Below are 18,039 nucleotides of genomic sequence, written 5' to 3' on the forward strand. Positions count from 1 at the left end.
CCTGGACTGTGTCATCTTCTACCCCAGACGTGTTTCTGAAGACCTCACTTGATCTCCCCTCCACCCTCCTCCCTCCACCCCCACAGCAGCAGCAGCAAGTAACGCATTGAGAGCAACGGAGGAGACAGACAAGCAAAGCATAACGTTAGCATTATCTGGAAGCTTTTAAACCTTATTACCAGGTAAGAATCGTGCCTTTATAAACAAGGAGTGTGGATGTAGTAGTTGTATGTTTGAATGAACGCCAGGTCGTCTTTTGTTAACCGAGTTTTGGTTCACTTCCGTCTAGCTAACACGGGCTAGCTGTGGCTAAATAACGGGTGTCGAATGAGCTAACTGGCTAACGGGGCCTGGTCAGATAACAGCTAACTAGTCGGGGAAAAGAGAATACATTGTTATGGTCCCGGTGAAATGATTTCTTAATCAACAGCTACTGGGTACTGCTGCATATGTAGTGAAGAAAACACCGTAGTTGTGTAACAATAACAACATATCCGACAACAACGTAGTTGCACATAAGTCAGCTGGCCGGCGGCTAACATTAGCTCGCTCTTTGTAAACAGTAACCCTACATTCGTTGGCTAATTTGACTCAGTGAACGTCTGTCGATGTGGTGAGTTGTTGTTGTTGTTGAGCGTGGCTGACTGTTGTTGTCAGTGCTATAATCGTAGTATATGACCACGTAACGGTAGCTGTTAGAACGTCGTTATCATAGGTTTGATTCGATTTGTAAAAACATGTTCTTGTAGGAAACCGTCCTCAAGCTTGCTAATCGGGTGGGTCAGACAGGCACTGACTGGAACGGAAATGTCTCATCGTGGAAGGGTCTAAGTCTGACGTTATTAATGTTACACCACTGTTTTATTTATTTATTATTATTGTATTTCTTTATCATGTTCAATTATTATTAACCAGTCCCATAGAGGCCATTCATCTTTTTAAATTGAAAACGAGCATCTGGTGGACTAGTGACTACACATTCCAGGGTTGGAAGCTAGCTTCCTGGTGAATTGAAAATGGGGGACCCAGATGTAAACGAGACGAAAGTCTTTCTCAGTGGTCTGCATCCCCTTAATAATTGTGTGTATTGAGCTGTACTGTACACATTCTGCAATCTGTTAATAAAGTTATCAATCAAAGCTAAGCATCATGCAACATTGCTCGAATGGTAGTAATACACGACTTAACTCCAGTGAAGTGACATTCCATTATAACATTTTGTCATCTCCTCTCTCTCACAACTGTTTAGCTATGGCAGCGATTAGAAAAAAGCTGGTGATAGTGGGGGATGGAGCCTGTGGGAAGACATGCCTGCTCATTGTGTTCAGCAAGGACCAGTTCCCAGAGGTCTACGTTCCTACTGTCTTTGAGAACTACGTTGCTGATATCGAGGTGGACAGTAAACAGGTAAGCCGTTATCTGGCTCTCAAATCTTCTAGTTTGTGGCCTTTTGGTTTGGAAAAATGTCACTTGAGGAGCAGCACATTCTTGAGTAGCTCATACTATTACTAACCTCTCTCTTTCTCTCTCTCACACACACACACACACACACACACACACACACACACACACACACACACACACACACACACACACAAAACGTGTTCATGAACTTGAGGTGGTTACATTGGACTTCAGTCAGGGCTTTCTATAATTATATACTGTATATACTTTTTGGTTTTATTATAGTTTTTTTTAAAGGATAACTCCACTTTTTTTTTTAAATTAGCTTATTTAACATCTTCCCTGGAGTTAGACAAGAAGATGCATACCTTTTTTGTCTCTGTGCATGCATTTTAGCTTTGGGAATAGACGCTCCGTTAGCATAGCTTAGCTTCATCACTGGAAGTGGGGGAGGACAGTAGCCTTACAGTGCCTTACAGTGTATTGCAAGGTCTGACATTGACCAAACTTGATATGCATGACCTTGGTGGGCTCTAGGTCAACTCCTGAAAAGGGGGTCAATGTCAGACCTTGCAATCAAAAGTTAGGGGCGCACTGAAATTATGGCAAGGGTTATTAGCCCCCTAACTTTTGATTGCAAAGTCTGACATTGACCCCCTTTTCAGGAGTTGACCTAGAGCCCACCAAGGTCATGCATATCAAGTTTGGTCAATGTCAGACCTTGCAATACACTGTAAGGCACTGTAAGGCTACTGTCCTCCCCCACTTCCAGTGATGAAGCTAAGCTATGCTAACGGAGCGTCTATTCCCAAAGCTAAAATGCACGCACAGAGACAAAAAAAGGTATGCATCTTCTTGTCTAACTCCAGGGAAGATGTTAAATAAGCTAATTTAAAAAAAAAGTGGAGTTATCCTTTAACAATCATCCAGTGGAACCTAAACTGAAGAAGAACTTTCCAAGATCCCCCAAAAATGGTTATATATGAATTCAGCCCTTTTTCCATTTACTGTCCCCAAACCTGTTTTGTACCGTCCCAGGTGCAATTTTGTTGACCCCAGGAAGCCCTGATAGTATGTTAAGCTTCTCAAAAGTGAAAATGAATCATAGAAAATAAGAAATGTTTCCAGTCATGGAAAGCAATGCGGAATATCAGAACATTTATGTGAATGCATTTTTGCGAATTCTGTGACCAAATGTCATGGAATGATTAACTGGATAAGGGAAATAACTGGAAAATGAGAAAGTGAAACCTCTCAGAAATCACCCAGCATGAGCAGAATCCATTACTAATGACTTCTCCATGTTCATCTGCTGTCATGAAATGCATTTAAGTATCTTAGGCATCATAAATTATTATGATGAGCTACAGCGCAATGTGAGAAATTCACCTTGGCTGGTGAATTTGTCCTGTGGTTGGCTGACAAGTTTGTCTACTCTACTAGACACTTGCACAGATAAACAACCAGACTCTTGTACTCTCAAGTTCAGTTGTGTCTGATAGGATAATGAAAGTAAGTACGAACTGGCAGGATGACCCAGATGTAGAGAGGCTGACCAGTAACCAAAAGACAGTAGGGTGTATTCTTGTTGTGAGCTAGCAGATGAAGGGTGTATTCTTGTTGTGAGTTAGCAGCTGAAGGGTGTATTCTTGTTGTGAGCTAGCAGCTGAAGGGTGTATTCTTGTTGTGAGCTAGCAGCTGAAGGGTGTATTCTTGTTGTGAGTTAGCAGCTGAAGGGTGTATTCTTGTTGTGAGTTAGCAGCTGAAGGGTGTATTCTTGTTGTGAGTTAGCAGCTAGAGGCTATATTCTTGTTGTGAGTTAGCAGCTGAAGGGTGTATTCTTGTTGTGAGTTAGCAGCTGAAGGGTGTATTCCAGCTGTGAGTTAACAGCTGGAGGGTGTATTCCAGTTGTGAGCTCGCAGCTGGAGGGTGTATTCCAGCTGTGAGTTAGCAGCTGAAGGGTGTATTCTTGTTGTGAGTTAGCAGCTGAAGGGTGTATTCCAGCTGTGAGTTAACAGCTGGAGGGTGTATTCCAGTTGTGAGCTCGCAGCTGGAGGGTGTATTCCAGCTGTGAGTTAGCAGCTGAAGGGTGTATTCTTGTTGTGAGTTAGCAGCTGAAGGGTGTATTCCAGCTGTGAGTTAGCAGCTGGAGGGTGTATTCCAGTTGTGAGCTAGCAGCTGGAGGGTGTATTCCATTTGGGAGCTAGCAGCTGAAGGGTGTATTCTAGTTGTGAGTTAGCAGCTGGAGGGTGTATTCCAGTTGTGAGCTAGCAACTGGAGGGTGTATTCCAGTTGTGAGCTAGCAGCTGGAGGGTGTATTCCAGTTGTGAGCTAGCAGCTGGAGGGTGTATTCTAGTTGTGAGTTAATAGCTGGAGGGTGTATTCTAGTTGTGAGCTAGCAACTGGGGGTGTATTCCAGTAGTGAGCTAGCAGCTGGAGGGTGTATTCTAGTTGTGAGTTAGCAGCTGGAGGATGGTTGGTATCACATTTACGGTGCCCACCATCTCTGCCAAAGTGTCCTTGAGCTATTAGGAGGGATGTGCCTTTTGTAAATGGACAATATCTTGAAATCTTGAAATCTTCCAGAGGACTGTGTCGGCAGGATGAGAAGTTAGATTCCTGCCCTGGCCTCCGCATCCATGCCTGTCTGTCCTTTTACATGGCGTGTGGCCACTGCATGCAAGAATGGGAGAGACTTCTGAGAACCAGAATTCACTTGCAACACTTTATTAAATGCAATGCCTCAGTGTTGTGAGGGGAGATAGTGTGAATTTCCCCCTTTCTTTCCCCAGTCAGTCCTAGGACTTTTTCCAACGCATCTTATCAATTCAGAAGGTGTGCAAAAATCTCCCTGTTTGTTTAAGTGTTTAATATTTTAAACGTCACCAATGAAAATGGTCTTGTACCGACTGAAACCCAGCAGTCGACGTGATGAGGCGTGTACATTCCTTAGTGTGCCAGCTAATATTTCTACATCGCAGGTATCTTATTTGGGGTTTTCATCATTACTACTTGGCTTGCCAATGATGTTGTTGATCGGCAGTCTTCTTCTCAGCACCCTTCTTGTTTTTCGCTGCACTCCAGTAAATAGGGCTACTGCCCCAATGACATCCACCCAATCGTGTGGATGCGGAGCAGTGCTGAGCAGCCGGCTGGTTACCATGGAGACACTCAGAGCCTCCTGGAGCTACTGGAGTCTCCACATCACCACACCGTGCACACACGTCAGAACCGTGCTTTCTGGATTTAGTTGCATAAATCACACTTTAGACAAAAACGATTGAGATATAATATTATATTTTCACCATTAGAGAGATCTAACATCCTCATACTGTATGTCAAGAATGCAGCCACTTTGTTTTTCATTTCTGACATATTTCATTTAATTTCAATCTTTATTTAATCTCGAAGGATCATCGAGAACAAGCTATCATTTACAATGACGTTGAGAAATACAACACATAATAAATACAAAAAATAAACATTGTCAATCAATTAAACATTTAGAATGATTAAAACAATTACAGATTGTGGTGAAGTGGTTTGCTATTAATTTAAAGATTTAAACTGACCGATAGATACTAATTAGGGATGTCCGATATTATCGGCCTACCAATATTATCGGCATTAAAATGTGAATCGGAAAATATCTGTATCGGTTTAAAAAAAAAAAAAAAAATTCTATAACCTTTATTTACCCAGGCAAGTAAGAACAAATTCTGATTTTATTTATTGTCAAAAGTATGCATAATGTTGTGTTAATTCCACAACAAGATATATGTAATGTTAATTACCTGAAATTATTCAATTTTTTGGGGGGGGGGGCTGCATATATCGGTATCGGTTGATATTGGTATCGGAAATTAAGAGTTGGACAATATCGGTATATCGGTATCGGTAAAAAAAAGCTAATATCGAGCATCCCTAATACTAATGAATTGTGTTTTAAAGTGCACTGCAAAACATTCCATGTTTCTTGGGCACAGAAGCTAAAAGCAGATTTTCCTAATTCAGTAAACGCTAGGAACCTTAAGTGTATAAACCAATCACTAGAGTGAGTATGATAAGGTCCAGAGCTCCAGTCCAGCAATGAAGTGACATGGGGTGGGAGATCATCAATAATGGCCTTATACAGAAACAGATGCCAAAGCAAGTCATGTCTCTCTGCCAGAGAGGACCACCCTCGTCATAATGAGATACAATGATGGGTACCATAATTGTTGCCAGCGATAAATCTAAGGGCAGAATGATATACAGAATCCAGAGGCTTTATGAATGTTATCCTTATCCTTGGGTATTTGATTATCTTCTTGGGGAAATTCTCCAATACTGATCCGAGAGGTAATCTGGGTCATTGCAAACAGAATATATTATTCATGCACAAACTCCTAATGAGTTCGATAAGTATCCTAAAACAATGGGATGATGGTGCGCATGAAAAAACACACTCATCTTCTTCTCCTGCATCGTTCTTTAGCGTAACCAAGGAGGACGGTTGTTGTCTGCTCACTGATCTGTGAACTGTTTTGGCAGGTTGAGCTGGCGCTCTGGGATACGGCAGGTCAAGAGGACTACGACAGACTCCGCCCACTCTCCTATCCAGACACTGATGTCATCCTCATGTGCTTCTCCATTGATAGTCCTGACAGTCTTGGTAAGAAAACACAGTGGGCTCGGACAAACGCACCCCCCCCCCCCACACACACCCACACATGGTGCCAAAAGACCATTGATTAGATTAAAATGTATTGTCATCATACAGCACAAGTACAGTACAACAAAAAGAAGTTTGGCATCCAACCAGAGTGAAAATTTAACAGTAAAGTGCAAAAGTCATATACAATATACAGGTTATTCACCTGGGTATAACATATAAATGAGTACTACTGAGTAATGGTGCTAATCAGATCTATAAGGGATATGTGCAGATATAGAATCTACAGATATGTAAAAGGATTATGTGCAGGTATGTACAGACAGATGTGGATATATAGTATATATACGGTAAGAATAAATATATATATACGGTATATACAGCGTTATTGTATATGCTATCATCATTGTGATCATGGTTTCACTTTCTCCACATTTCTCCCAGTTACAGAATTCTGAACTAAATTATATCCAACAACAAAAATCTTCTCAGAATGGGGTCCCTATGATATCCCTTGTGTAGACTCCATTATCCAGAGTAAAGTGGTTGTTATTTATCCAAATAATAAACCTTGGATAACCAAGGAGTTAAAAGCAGTTATCAACTAAAATAAACTGGCCTATTGTACGGGTAATGCCCTAGAGAAAAAGGCTGCTTCTAAAGAAGTTTGCATTGCTATTAAGAAGGCCAAACAAAGGTATAAGGACAAGATAGAAGCTCAATTTAGCAGTGGAGACCTCAGAGCCGCATCATGGCAAGGTATGAGGAATAAATCCACTACTATTAAAGGAGTAAATAGCACTGACTTGCCAAACACTTTTAATTCCTTCTTTGAAAGTTCTGACTTTTTAGAGAATATCTCTGTATGCATGGATTCCCTGGAACCCCAAAACGAAATGGTTATTTCCCAAGATTGGGTCATAGCATCATTCAAGAAGGTTAAAGGACCCCCTCGAAAACGAGAGAGCATATCTCAAGGGGTTTATCCTTCAAATAAATTTCAAAAAAAAAAAACCAAGGAAAGCTGCTGATCCTGACTCTATATCCACTGTGCTGATCAGCTTGGTTGGGTGTTTTCTAGACTTCCAGATGTGTGTAGATTTAGGTCAGATCGTTTTTGAAAAGTTTCTCAAAAATACTACTGTCTTTCATAGAGGGTAAATTAGATCCCCTTCAATTCGCATATCGGCCAGGTAAAGGTGTGGAGGACACTATGCTCTTCATCTTGGATACTGTGTAGAAACACCTGGAGCTCATGCAAGACTTTTATTTGCAGATTTATCTTCTGCTTTTAACAAAATGCAGCCCCACATTTTAATTGAGAGGCTTGACTCTTATTTCAATCTCCCACACCAGCTTCTCATGCTGATTCTAAATTTCCTCACTGAGAGGGTCCAGCAGGTCTTTGTCAACATGTCTATTTTCTAACACTGGCTCCCCCCAAGGGTGCGTGGTGTCCCCCCTCTTATTTATTATGTATACGGACAGCTGCAGATCGCTTCACAACCACAGGCATTTGGTTAAGTTTTCAGATGACACTGTCCTTGTATCCCTACTGCAGCGCTCCGAAACTGATCATGGACCTGTACTTCACGACTTTGTGAAATGGTGTGATGAGAATTACTTGGACCCTCAATGTCTCTAAGACTAAGGATATAATTACTTCAGACACAACTCCGATCATCAAGCCAGTGTTATTCACGAGGATGTCCAGAATGTTGAATCCTACAAGCAGGGGAGGAAATTAGGCCACTTTACTCGCCAAATGCGAGTATTTTTTACGTTTGGCGAGTGATTCATGAAGACCACTCGCCAGTCTGGCGAGTTGACAGTGCCACGAGAGCACTGCACAAGACCCGCGGACATATATAATGTTTAATAAAAGTTCCTGCAGTACTGGCCAACCCGCGGACATATATAATGTTTAATAAAAGTTTCCGCAGTACTGGCCAACCCGCGGACATATATAATGTTTAATAAAAGTTCCCGCAGTACTGGCCAACCCGCGGACATATATAATGTTTAATAAAAGTTTCCGCAGTACTGGCCAACCCGCGGACATATATAATGTTTAATAAAAGTTCCCGCAGTACTGGCCAACCCGCGGACATATAGAATGTTGAATAAAAGTTCCTGCAGTACTGGCCAACCCGCGGACATATAGAATGTTGAATAAAAGTTCCTGCAGTACTGGCCAACCCGCGGAAATATAGAATGTTGAATAAAAGTCCCGTGGTACTGGCCATCAGTCAAGGAAGCACTCGCAAACAGATAACGTTAAACACAGAAGATGGAAAACAGACAGACTGAGCAACGGGGAACTGCATCCAACCCTAGTACAACTCTCGAGTCCAAGGCAAGGACACATTTAAATTACAGAAGTGTATGTTAGTCTATTGCGCACCGGACTACGACGTAAGGTTAGACATTTTATTTCATGCTCAAAAGCCCCTGGCTTGCACATCGCAGTCACGAAAGGGGCTAGCTCAACCAGTGCACAACAGCAGACCAACCCAACTGACGTTACCACAACACTTGACGGAACTTCACAGCACTGTCGTAAGGCCACCGTGCCGTCTTAAAGGCACAGTGAACACTCGGATGCATACACAACATTGACGTGGCTTGACAACCGAGGTTCAAAGTTAACTTGATTGACGGATTGAAAACTTTATTAACAGATTGCAGAATGGGTACAATACAGTACGGCTCAATACACACAATTGTTAAGGGGATGCAGACCAGAGAAAGACTTTCGTCTTGTTTACATCAGGGTCCCCCATTTTCAATTCATCATAACATATGACATACACGACATACAGATAGACAGTACTGCTACATCTATACATTTCACATCTATCTATCTATACACTTCACAACATACTTCGGTTTTTTTCTTTCACTGCCCAACCCAGTCCAACCCAGCATCTTTCACTGCCCAGTTCAGCCCAACCCAGTCCAGAATAGATCCCTCTTTCATGTTAATGTGTTATGCTAATATTGTGAAGAGTAGAGACTGTTATTAATGTTTTATGCTAATAAATATTTTAAAGAGTAGAGACACGGTGTGATTATTACTATGATTGAAAATCAATTTAGACGAAGACATACAAAGAAGTAATTATCACAATTAGCGATTTTTTTTGGCTGGTAAAAAATCAGTTTGTCTGGTAAAAAAAATCAGATACTCGCCAGTTGGCTGGTAAGCCAAAAAGTTAGTTTCCTCCCCTGCCTACAAGTATCTGGGAACTGTGTTTGATTGTAAACTGAAGTTCAACTTAAATACAGAGTCCATTGTTAAAAAAGTTCAGCAGAGGATCTACTTGTTGAGAAAGCTGAACTCTTTTAATGTTAGTGTGAAGATCCTGAGCACCTTTTATGGTTCTTTTATTGAACGCCTTTTAACTTTTTCTTTTATCTGTTGGTTCAGTGGCCTATCTATTAAAGATAAGAACAGCCTATAGAATATTGTTAGTGTTAGAGACGGTATCCCACCAGAAATGTACCTCTCATGTTGGGACATAATTGGACCCCTATTACTTAATATGATTTTATACTCAGTCAAGGAGGGGAACTTTCATAAGAACGACAATATTGCACTCATAACAGTCCTCCTTAAAAAAGACAAAGACCCCACCGAGTGCGGTAGTTATAGACCCGTAAGCCTCCTCGGAACCGATATCAAACTGTTCTCTAAGGTATTAGCCATCAGACTTCAAAAGCATATGACGTCTTTAGTTCATCCGGATCAAACTGGCTTCATAAGAAACCGTTTGATCACTGACAACATAAGATGATTACTATACGTACTAGATGCCAGCAAGGACGACACCACACCTAAGGCGATGCTGTCCCTGGATGCAAGGAAAGCTTTTGATAGGCTGGAATGGTCGTATCTATGGGTGGTATTAGAAAGGATGGGGTTAGGAAAAGGATTCATTGATATGATTAAAGTATTATACAAAGACCCATCGGCCATGATTACAACAGGTATAATCGCCTCCGGAATATTTCCGGTATCACGCTCTTCTAGACCGGGTTGCCCTCTTAGTCCCGGACTATTCGATTTATCACTAGAACCTTTAGCACAATATATAAGACAATCCCAACTCATAGAACCAATCGTAATCAAGGGCACACAACACTAGGGCTGACCTTCGAATTTTTTTTGGCAATCGAAGCTTCGGGGCCGAGCTTCGATTTTAATTCGAAGCTTCGAATTAAAAAAAAATTAATTAATTAATTCTTTTTTTTATATAGTTTTTTTTTTTTTTTTATCTTATGTTGTGGGACTTGTACAGCACGTTGGTAAACTTTGTTGTTTTTAAATGTGCTCTATAAATAAAGTGGATTGGATTAATGAATTAAGTAGCCCCTTTCGTGACTGTGACGCAGCCAACACAGTGTGATTTAATTCAAGGTGGATCGCTGTTGTCGTTTGAACAACTTCAGATTTCATGGGAACCCCCCAAATCAAGAATGTTTAAGATGAATGAAGTAAGATTTTGATTATTTGAAATATGGCCTGTGTAGACTAAACTATGCACAGAATTATGTCAGTCTACAAGGTCCGGATTCTACATGGTCCGGCAATGTAGACCTTGTAGACTCCACTACAGACCAATTATCAGTGAATGTTCATGCATTTTTAAGAAGGGCTACTTCCACAAAAAAACAAAGAACTCACAAACATCTCAGTAGCACCTTATCTAAATGTTCTATTTCATATATGGAGATTCATATTTATTTATGTATTGCATGCATTTCTACATTTTATTTCCTATTTTGTTTATTCTTCCCAGTATCTTTCTTTCTTATGTGTGGAATTCTACAAGGCATTTACATTCACATTTACATTTAGTCATTTAGCTGACGCTTTTATCCAAAGCGACTTACAAGTTCTGTACGACAGGTCATCAGGAAGGATACAACTCTATCAGCTGAGTAACAATATTCATCAAAGTGTTGCGTGTTACAGTGTAGGTTAGTTTATTAGGACAAGTGCATGACAGTAAGGTTAGTTAGGGTTAGATTTTTTTTTATTTTATTTTTTAAATTTTATTTCAGATAATGGTTGAAGAAGTGCGTCTTTAGTCGACGGCGAAAGATTGGATGGGATTCGGCTGTCCTAACTGGGGTGGGTAGTTCATTCCACCATTGTGAGGCAAGGACTGAGAATAGGCGTGTAGGTGGTGTATATGTGTTTGAGGATGATATCCTTCAAACAGGCAATAGTGATGATATAATTTGGGCAGTGCTGAGCTGGGTTACTTTCCTCCAGTGTATTTGTCCCCCGGCCCCACCCAATGGCCCCATGCACACACACACACACACCGAAGTAAAAATTTAAAGTAAATAAAAATTTTGAAAAAAAGAAATGTTGAAAAAAATGTATTAATTTTTTATTTTTATTTTTTTACTTCGATTTTTTTTTTAATGTTCGAAGCTTGTGCCATCGAACGAAGCTTCGAAGTATTTAAGACAGCCCTACACAACACAAAATTAGTCTATATGCGGACGACGTAATACTGTTCATGCAAAACCCTAACACCGCAATGCCTTATCTTCTCAAGTTGATTAATGACTTTGGCGACCTATCGGGATTTAAAATAAACTGGCCAAAGTCGGCTTTCCTTCCACTGAACGCCCCTGCAAAGAATACAAGTCTTCCAGAAGAAATACCAATGGTTAAACACTTTAGATGCTTGGGAGTTGAAGTATTCCCTACCATAAGCCAAATGGTGAAACACAATTACACAGAAATCCAAAATAAAATAAAATGCGACCTTGACAGGTGGTCAAAACTTAAAAACTCAGTACAGGCACGGGTTTCAATAGTTAAGAATCGGATGTCTTACCTAGAATCAACATCATCAGCTCAATGCTTCCGTTACCCCCTCCAGATGGTTACTGGAAAAAATTACACTCTTCCGCATATAAATTTATTTGGAATAACAAACCACCACGTATAAAAAGATCCACCGCACAGAGAAACAAAGCCGACGGAGGGATGGCAATCCCAAATTTTTTCCACTATTTTAAGGCGTACACTTTAAGACCACTGACAACCTGGTTTGAAACCCCAAGCATCAGTATCCTGGAGAAATTTAGAAGTAAATATAGTAGCACCACAGAGACTGCAGGACATAGTATACACCAAAATATCGATTAAGCAATGCGAACTGAAATTTGGCCCCATAATTACACATGCGATCCGGATATGGCGTGAAACACAAAAAAAATATTCTAATCCACATAAATGGCATAATCATACTCCCTTATTCAATAACAATGCACTCCTGATTAGAAGACAACCTATAAGATTCCCTAGATGGGAAAAGCAAGGCATACATACATTAGGAGATGTTTTCAACAATCAGGGTATTTGTAGCTATGATGAAATAGAAAAAAAGTTTAATCTCACCGGTTCCACATATCTTTTTTACGCACAATTATTGTTATGTTTGAAGACTCACAGTGTTCCATTAAAGATACCAATTGCACACCACAGATACCACAAATGTTTCTATGAAAGAGAGACATCGAGAGGTTTTGTATCAGATTTTTATCATCAATTACTAACTGCTTCGTATGAAACCCTCCACCTAGACTCTGTTTGGAGGAGGGATATACCAGACCTAGAAAAAGATTTTGATTGGCAAGAAGCCTGGGCAAATGTTCGACTTGCATCAAGGAACCCGGACCATCAACAAATCAATCTTAACTATATTCATAGGACATACTTGACTCCTATAAGACTGAACAGAATGGGTCTTAAACAAGACTCCAAATGCTCCTTATGTACAAATGGGGACGAGGGGCAATTTTTTTTTTGGTCCACTTTTTCTCCCATTTTCTATATTTTCTCCCATCCCAATTTCGTAACATCCAATTCAACCCTCCCCTGTCACGAACGCTGTTTCTTGCCTCCCACAAGCCGGCTGCAATGTGGACTAAGTCATACATAGCACAAGTCCCCTCCGGTACTTGAGGTAACAGCAGTCGCATCTTTTCACCTGCGCAGCTCGATCTCTCAGTGGCGAGGAGTAACGCGTGGGAGGCTCACGCTGCCCCCGACACTTCCTGATTCTACTGCGCAGGCGCACCAACCGACCTGTAGGAGTCGCTGTCCACAACGCCCGATCCCCACCCATCAGTTTCCCACCCCCTAATACGGCCAATGTGTATTAGTACGGACGACCAGCTAAACTGAAAGCAAATGTGGAGCGCTGGGCTCGAACAGGCAAGCCCAGCGTCTCCAGATTTCGTGGCGAGCGCCTTGCCCACTACGCCACGTAGCCGCCCCGGGACGAGGGGACATTTATGCACATGTATTGGGACTGCCCACCAGTTAAGATATTCTGGGAAGAAGTGACCCAGCAATTATCAAATCTCTTAATTCTGAATATACCTGTACACCCCTCTATATTACTGCTGAATGATGTTTTTGAATATGCAGTACCTATACAACAAAAGAGATTGGTTTTATCTGGTATTACAGTGGCTAAAAAACTGATAGCATCACGATGGTTTCAACCGGAAAAAATGTGCCGAAAGGTCTGGATTCTCACATATCTCGATGTGATTTATCTAGAAATATCTACAGCAAGAATTTTGGGTCTCAATGAATCCAAATTGACAATGTGGTTAGAAGTGGTGGAGAGAATAAAAGCTAGCATTTAATGGTAGTGTTTGGTTAGGAGCGAAGGATAATGGATGGATTATCCATGGGGGGGGGTCCAGGGCGGGGGGTGCGAGCAGAAGCATATGTGTGTAGGGGAATAGATAGCGGGTATTAGGGGTATATCTTGTATAAGACATTTATCCAAACGATGAGTTAACTGATGTACACTGTTTTACAATGCTTGTATATCTAATCGTGTGTCATGTTTTGTTTATGTGTTTGTTTAAAAAATAATACAAAAATAAAATACAAAAAAAGAATATTGTTAGTGTGCTCCAAAATAATTGGAGTCAAACAGAGAGACCTAGAGAGACCTATGTTCTCTCTGGACGGACCAGGTGGTCAAAAAGGGGACGAGCATCAGAATCAACCTCTCCATGCTCTGTCTCAGCGGTTTTCGCTGTTGCCTTCTGGCTGCCGTTATGATGTTCTGTTGAGTAGGACCAACCATTACGCTAAATCTTTTGTCCCCTCGGCTATCAGACTTTTAAACACAGACAGTAGTCACTTTAAGTAGCCTATACAGTTGTCTGTTTTTACTGGACTGTGTATAGCATGGAATGTTGTTGCTGTGTTGTCGTTGAGATGTTTTTTTTGTTACTCGTGCAAAGCTACAATATGAATTGCCCCACGTGGGATCAATAAAGTTGTCTGAATCTGACATCTAATCATACGGGGCCCAAAGCTTAATTTGTATCAATTCAGGGGCTCAACATGAAAATTGAGAAGAATAATGAAAGAATGAAAAGAAACAGCAGGTCTTGTGTTGGAAAAAGGCCACATTTCAGTTTTTTTGTCACCTCTGCTGCCGCTGACATTTTGCTTCCTCCTCGTTTCCTTCCCCCTTCCCCTCATATAGAGAACATCCCAGAGAAGTGGACCCCAGAGGTCAAACACTTCTGCCCTAATGTCCCCATCATCCTGGTGGGGAACAAGAAGGACCTGCGCAATGATGACCACACCCGCAGGGAGCTGGCTAAGATGAAGCAGGTTAGTTCTCACACGTACACCTTTACTCTATTCATTCACTAGGCCGTAACCCTAACCATAAAACTACAACCAATGACTAACCACTAGATTAAAATGTATTGTCATCATACACTGTATAATGAAAAGAAGTTTGGCATCCAACCAGAGTGTAAATGTAACAGGAAAGTGCAATGTATATAATATATATATATATATAATGTACAGGTGATTAAACTGGGTATAAGTTGTATACTTCTTTTGGTCCCCTATTGGAAAAGCAGTCTCCAACCAACTAGTCTAGTCTGAAATGTGTCACCAAATATATTCATAGTAGTCAGTCGCAGACATCCTGGTTGGCAAACAGCAGATTATTGTAATCTAATAACAGGTGATTATCATTAAATTACAAGTATGGTCACCATTTTGGTTGGCATGAAACATGAGAATAGAATAATAGTTATAAATTAATAAAGGAGCACTTCACCCCATAAATGATCATTTGTTTATCAGTTACTCACTCTGTGTTGCCTTGAAAACATTTCCAGTTAACTCATTCAGCGCCAATCACGGAAAAAGTCGGGTTAACGCGCCAACCGTTCAGTGCCAATCATGAGAAAAGTCAGGTTTTAATTGTTATTTCTTTTATTAGCTATATCCATTCATTTTCATCCATCCAGCCTGATGTTATCATTGGGAATGGGTCTGAGCTCGCAAAAGGGCAAATACCGCCGCCTACGCCTTCCAGCCGGTAGTGCACTCTATTAGAAATGATGTAGTTTCTCTGGGCCGATCTGAGCCGTGCGGGCGGGGTTTAAATACTCAGGCGAGGCAGGCCTTTACAACGATGGCATGGAACCCTGCCCGCTCATGTGTAACGCTCGGTAATGTCGGGGACAGGATCGCTGTGGATAACTGGAATGGCGATCAGATAATTGGATTCTTTTTTTTTGCATTACATCAGAGACCAGGTAAGGACTCTATATATAAAATCTTGCGTTGATCTGATATTTTTTTCTACCGCGATCGAAGCTGTGTGTGTGTGGCTGTATGCCGTTGGGGGGGGGGGGGGGAGCGCCGCGCTACGAGGGCCATTTCATGTATGCACGAGGAAGGATAATAATGATCCTCATTTGACATTAACTCCCTCGTTCAACATGTGAAAAAGAAAAGAAAAATGCATGTATACGTTCGCGTGTTATACCGTGGTGAATATTGTATAGTTTCAGAGTGATCCTGGCAAATTCCTGGTAACTGTGCTATGGAGCGATATGTGAATTTTGCTAAAAGCGTTCGCGTTGCTCGCCTGGACACGCTACTATTTCGTTTTTTGATGCTTTGATCGTCAGCAACGGCATACGTTTTGGAGTATGTTACATATGATCGTTGCGATCGATGTGAAATCATTGTTGGGTCAAAGTAGGTTTGATGGGGGGACGGCTGGGTAGCGCAGTGGAGAATGCACTCGCCTACCACCGCAGATACTGTGGGATCGAATCCAGCTGTCAGCGGTACCTCCGGCTTGGTCAGTCGTCCCTACTAACACAATTGGCAGTGTTAGCGGGTGGGAAGCCGGTGGGGTATGAGTCCTGGTCCTTGTAAACTGCGACTCCTACTGGTCGGTCGGGGCGCCTGTTCAGGGGGATCTGGGGGAGATAGTGTGATCCTCCCATGCGTTACATTCCCCCAGTGAAACTCCTCGCTGTCAGGTGAGAAGAGGCTGGCGACTCCACATGTATCGGAGGAGGCATGTGGTAGTTCTACACCCTCCCCAGGCCGACAGTGGGGCAATGCGCGCAACGACCAGGAAGGGAATTGGCATAACGACTAAATTGGGACGGTGAAAATACAGAAAAGTCCAAAAAAATTGTATATATTTTTTCTTATGTAGGATTGATGTCACATAGTCCTTACCTTTACTAGGAGGTATCCCAAAAAGAATATTCCAATTGTCTGATCGTGATTTCCAGTATTGATGTCGATCGGGTCCCTGACATGAAGTGGCACAAGATATGCCTCAAGTGTGCTGAACGCTTTTCGAAGTGGTCGGATGAAGCGATTTACTTGGCTTGGTCTAAATTCTCCGCCCGGACGAAATTAGATGTGACCGTGTGAAATAAGGTTTCAAAGGGTGGGCGGTACTGCCACCTAGCAGGATGCGGCCGGTATTGCACTCTAGGGATCTCAGAATGAGTTCCTATGGTAACACAGAGGCCTGTGACACTGCATAGAATGAAAAAATCGAATAAAAGAAAGAAAGAAACGATGAAAACCTGAGAAATCTCGGGTTTTGGCGCTCAACCGCTGGTGAGATAACCAGAGAAATCTCGGGGTCTGGTGCCCAATGTGTTAGTCAGGAACACACACACAGATTCTCTTGTCCGTCATGTTGTCCTGTGTGGGTTTCCTAAAGCTGTCCTCATGCTCTTTTGTTCCCTTAGGAGCCAGTGAAGCCGGAGGAAGCCCGTGACATGGCCAACCGGATCAGTGCCTTTGGATACATGGAGTGCTCTGCCAAGACAAAGGATGGCGTGAGGGAAGTGTTTGAGATGGCCACCAGGGCGGCGCTACAGGCCCGGCGAGGGAAGAAGAACAGTAAATGTCTTCTACTGTAAACGGGAGGCACGAGAGGACTTCCTGCTTCCTGTAGGGGGGAGGGGGAGGGGGGGGCTAGGGGAAGGTTGGAATATTAGGTGAGCCCTCCCTCCCCTCCCCCCAGAAATACACGCAAAGACTGTGCTCACCAGTTTTTACTAAAGGTGTAACGCTTTTACTTTTCTGTCTTAAGCAAAAGTAGTCAGGTTTTGTCAGTATTCCGTTTTTTGCGGTTATGGAAAAAAATAAATGCTTTTTTTGTACTTTTAACATGAGTAAATCTGCCATATTGAAAACCTCCCTTGTCAACAATGTATCATGTAACCCTAGAGGTCAGCCAGGGGACCTATTATGTCAGACCTGCCAACTCCAGTAAGTGCTTCAAAGCCTCTTCCCGCTGATCTAAGGAATATCTCCACAGCCAATTAAGGGTGAGGTACCTATACACTGTGACCTATAGTCCTTTTCATTATTTGAAAAACGAAAACGGTATGCGCACATCAATTCCAAAATTGTTAGTTAAATGTGCTTCATATAACAAATGTGCCCCAATGCACAATCTGAGAAGACTGGAAAACTCATTTTGTTAAAAACACAAATGGAAACTTGGTGTTTTTTGTGTAATAAATAACTTTGTAAGAATCTTGAGATTGTTTGCATTACTTGATAATAGATTAGCAAGTAGTAAGATAGTGATATCTATACTTGGATGAGTAGTAAGATAGTGATATCTATA

General features: G+C 41.7%; 1 protein-coding gene across 1 annotated transcript; it reads left to right on the forward strand.

Moving 5' to 3' along the window:
* The first annotated feature begins 59 nt into the window (after nt 1-59).
* LOC311230619 (transforming protein RhoA) lies at nt 60-17,951 on the forward strand. The gene is made up of 5 exons (XM_084316954.1): nt 60-182; nt 1,250-1,407; nt 5,938-6,058; nt 14,602-14,732; nt 17,150-17,951. Exons 2-5 carry the CDS (start codon nt 1,252-1,254, stop codon nt 17,321-17,323), a joined length of 582 nt encoding a protein of 193 aa, XP_084173080.1. The 5' UTR covers nt 60-182; nt 1,250-1,251; the 3' UTR covers nt 17,324-17,951.
* The last annotated feature ends 88 nt before the right edge of the window (nt 17,952-18,039 follow it).

Source organism: Notolepis coatsorum (genome assembly GCF_963971535.1).
Source record: "Notolepis coatsorum genome assembly, chromosome: 6".
Lineage (NCBI taxonomy): Eukaryota > Metazoa > Chordata > Actinopteri > Aulopiformes > Paralepididae > Notolepis > Notolepis coatsorum.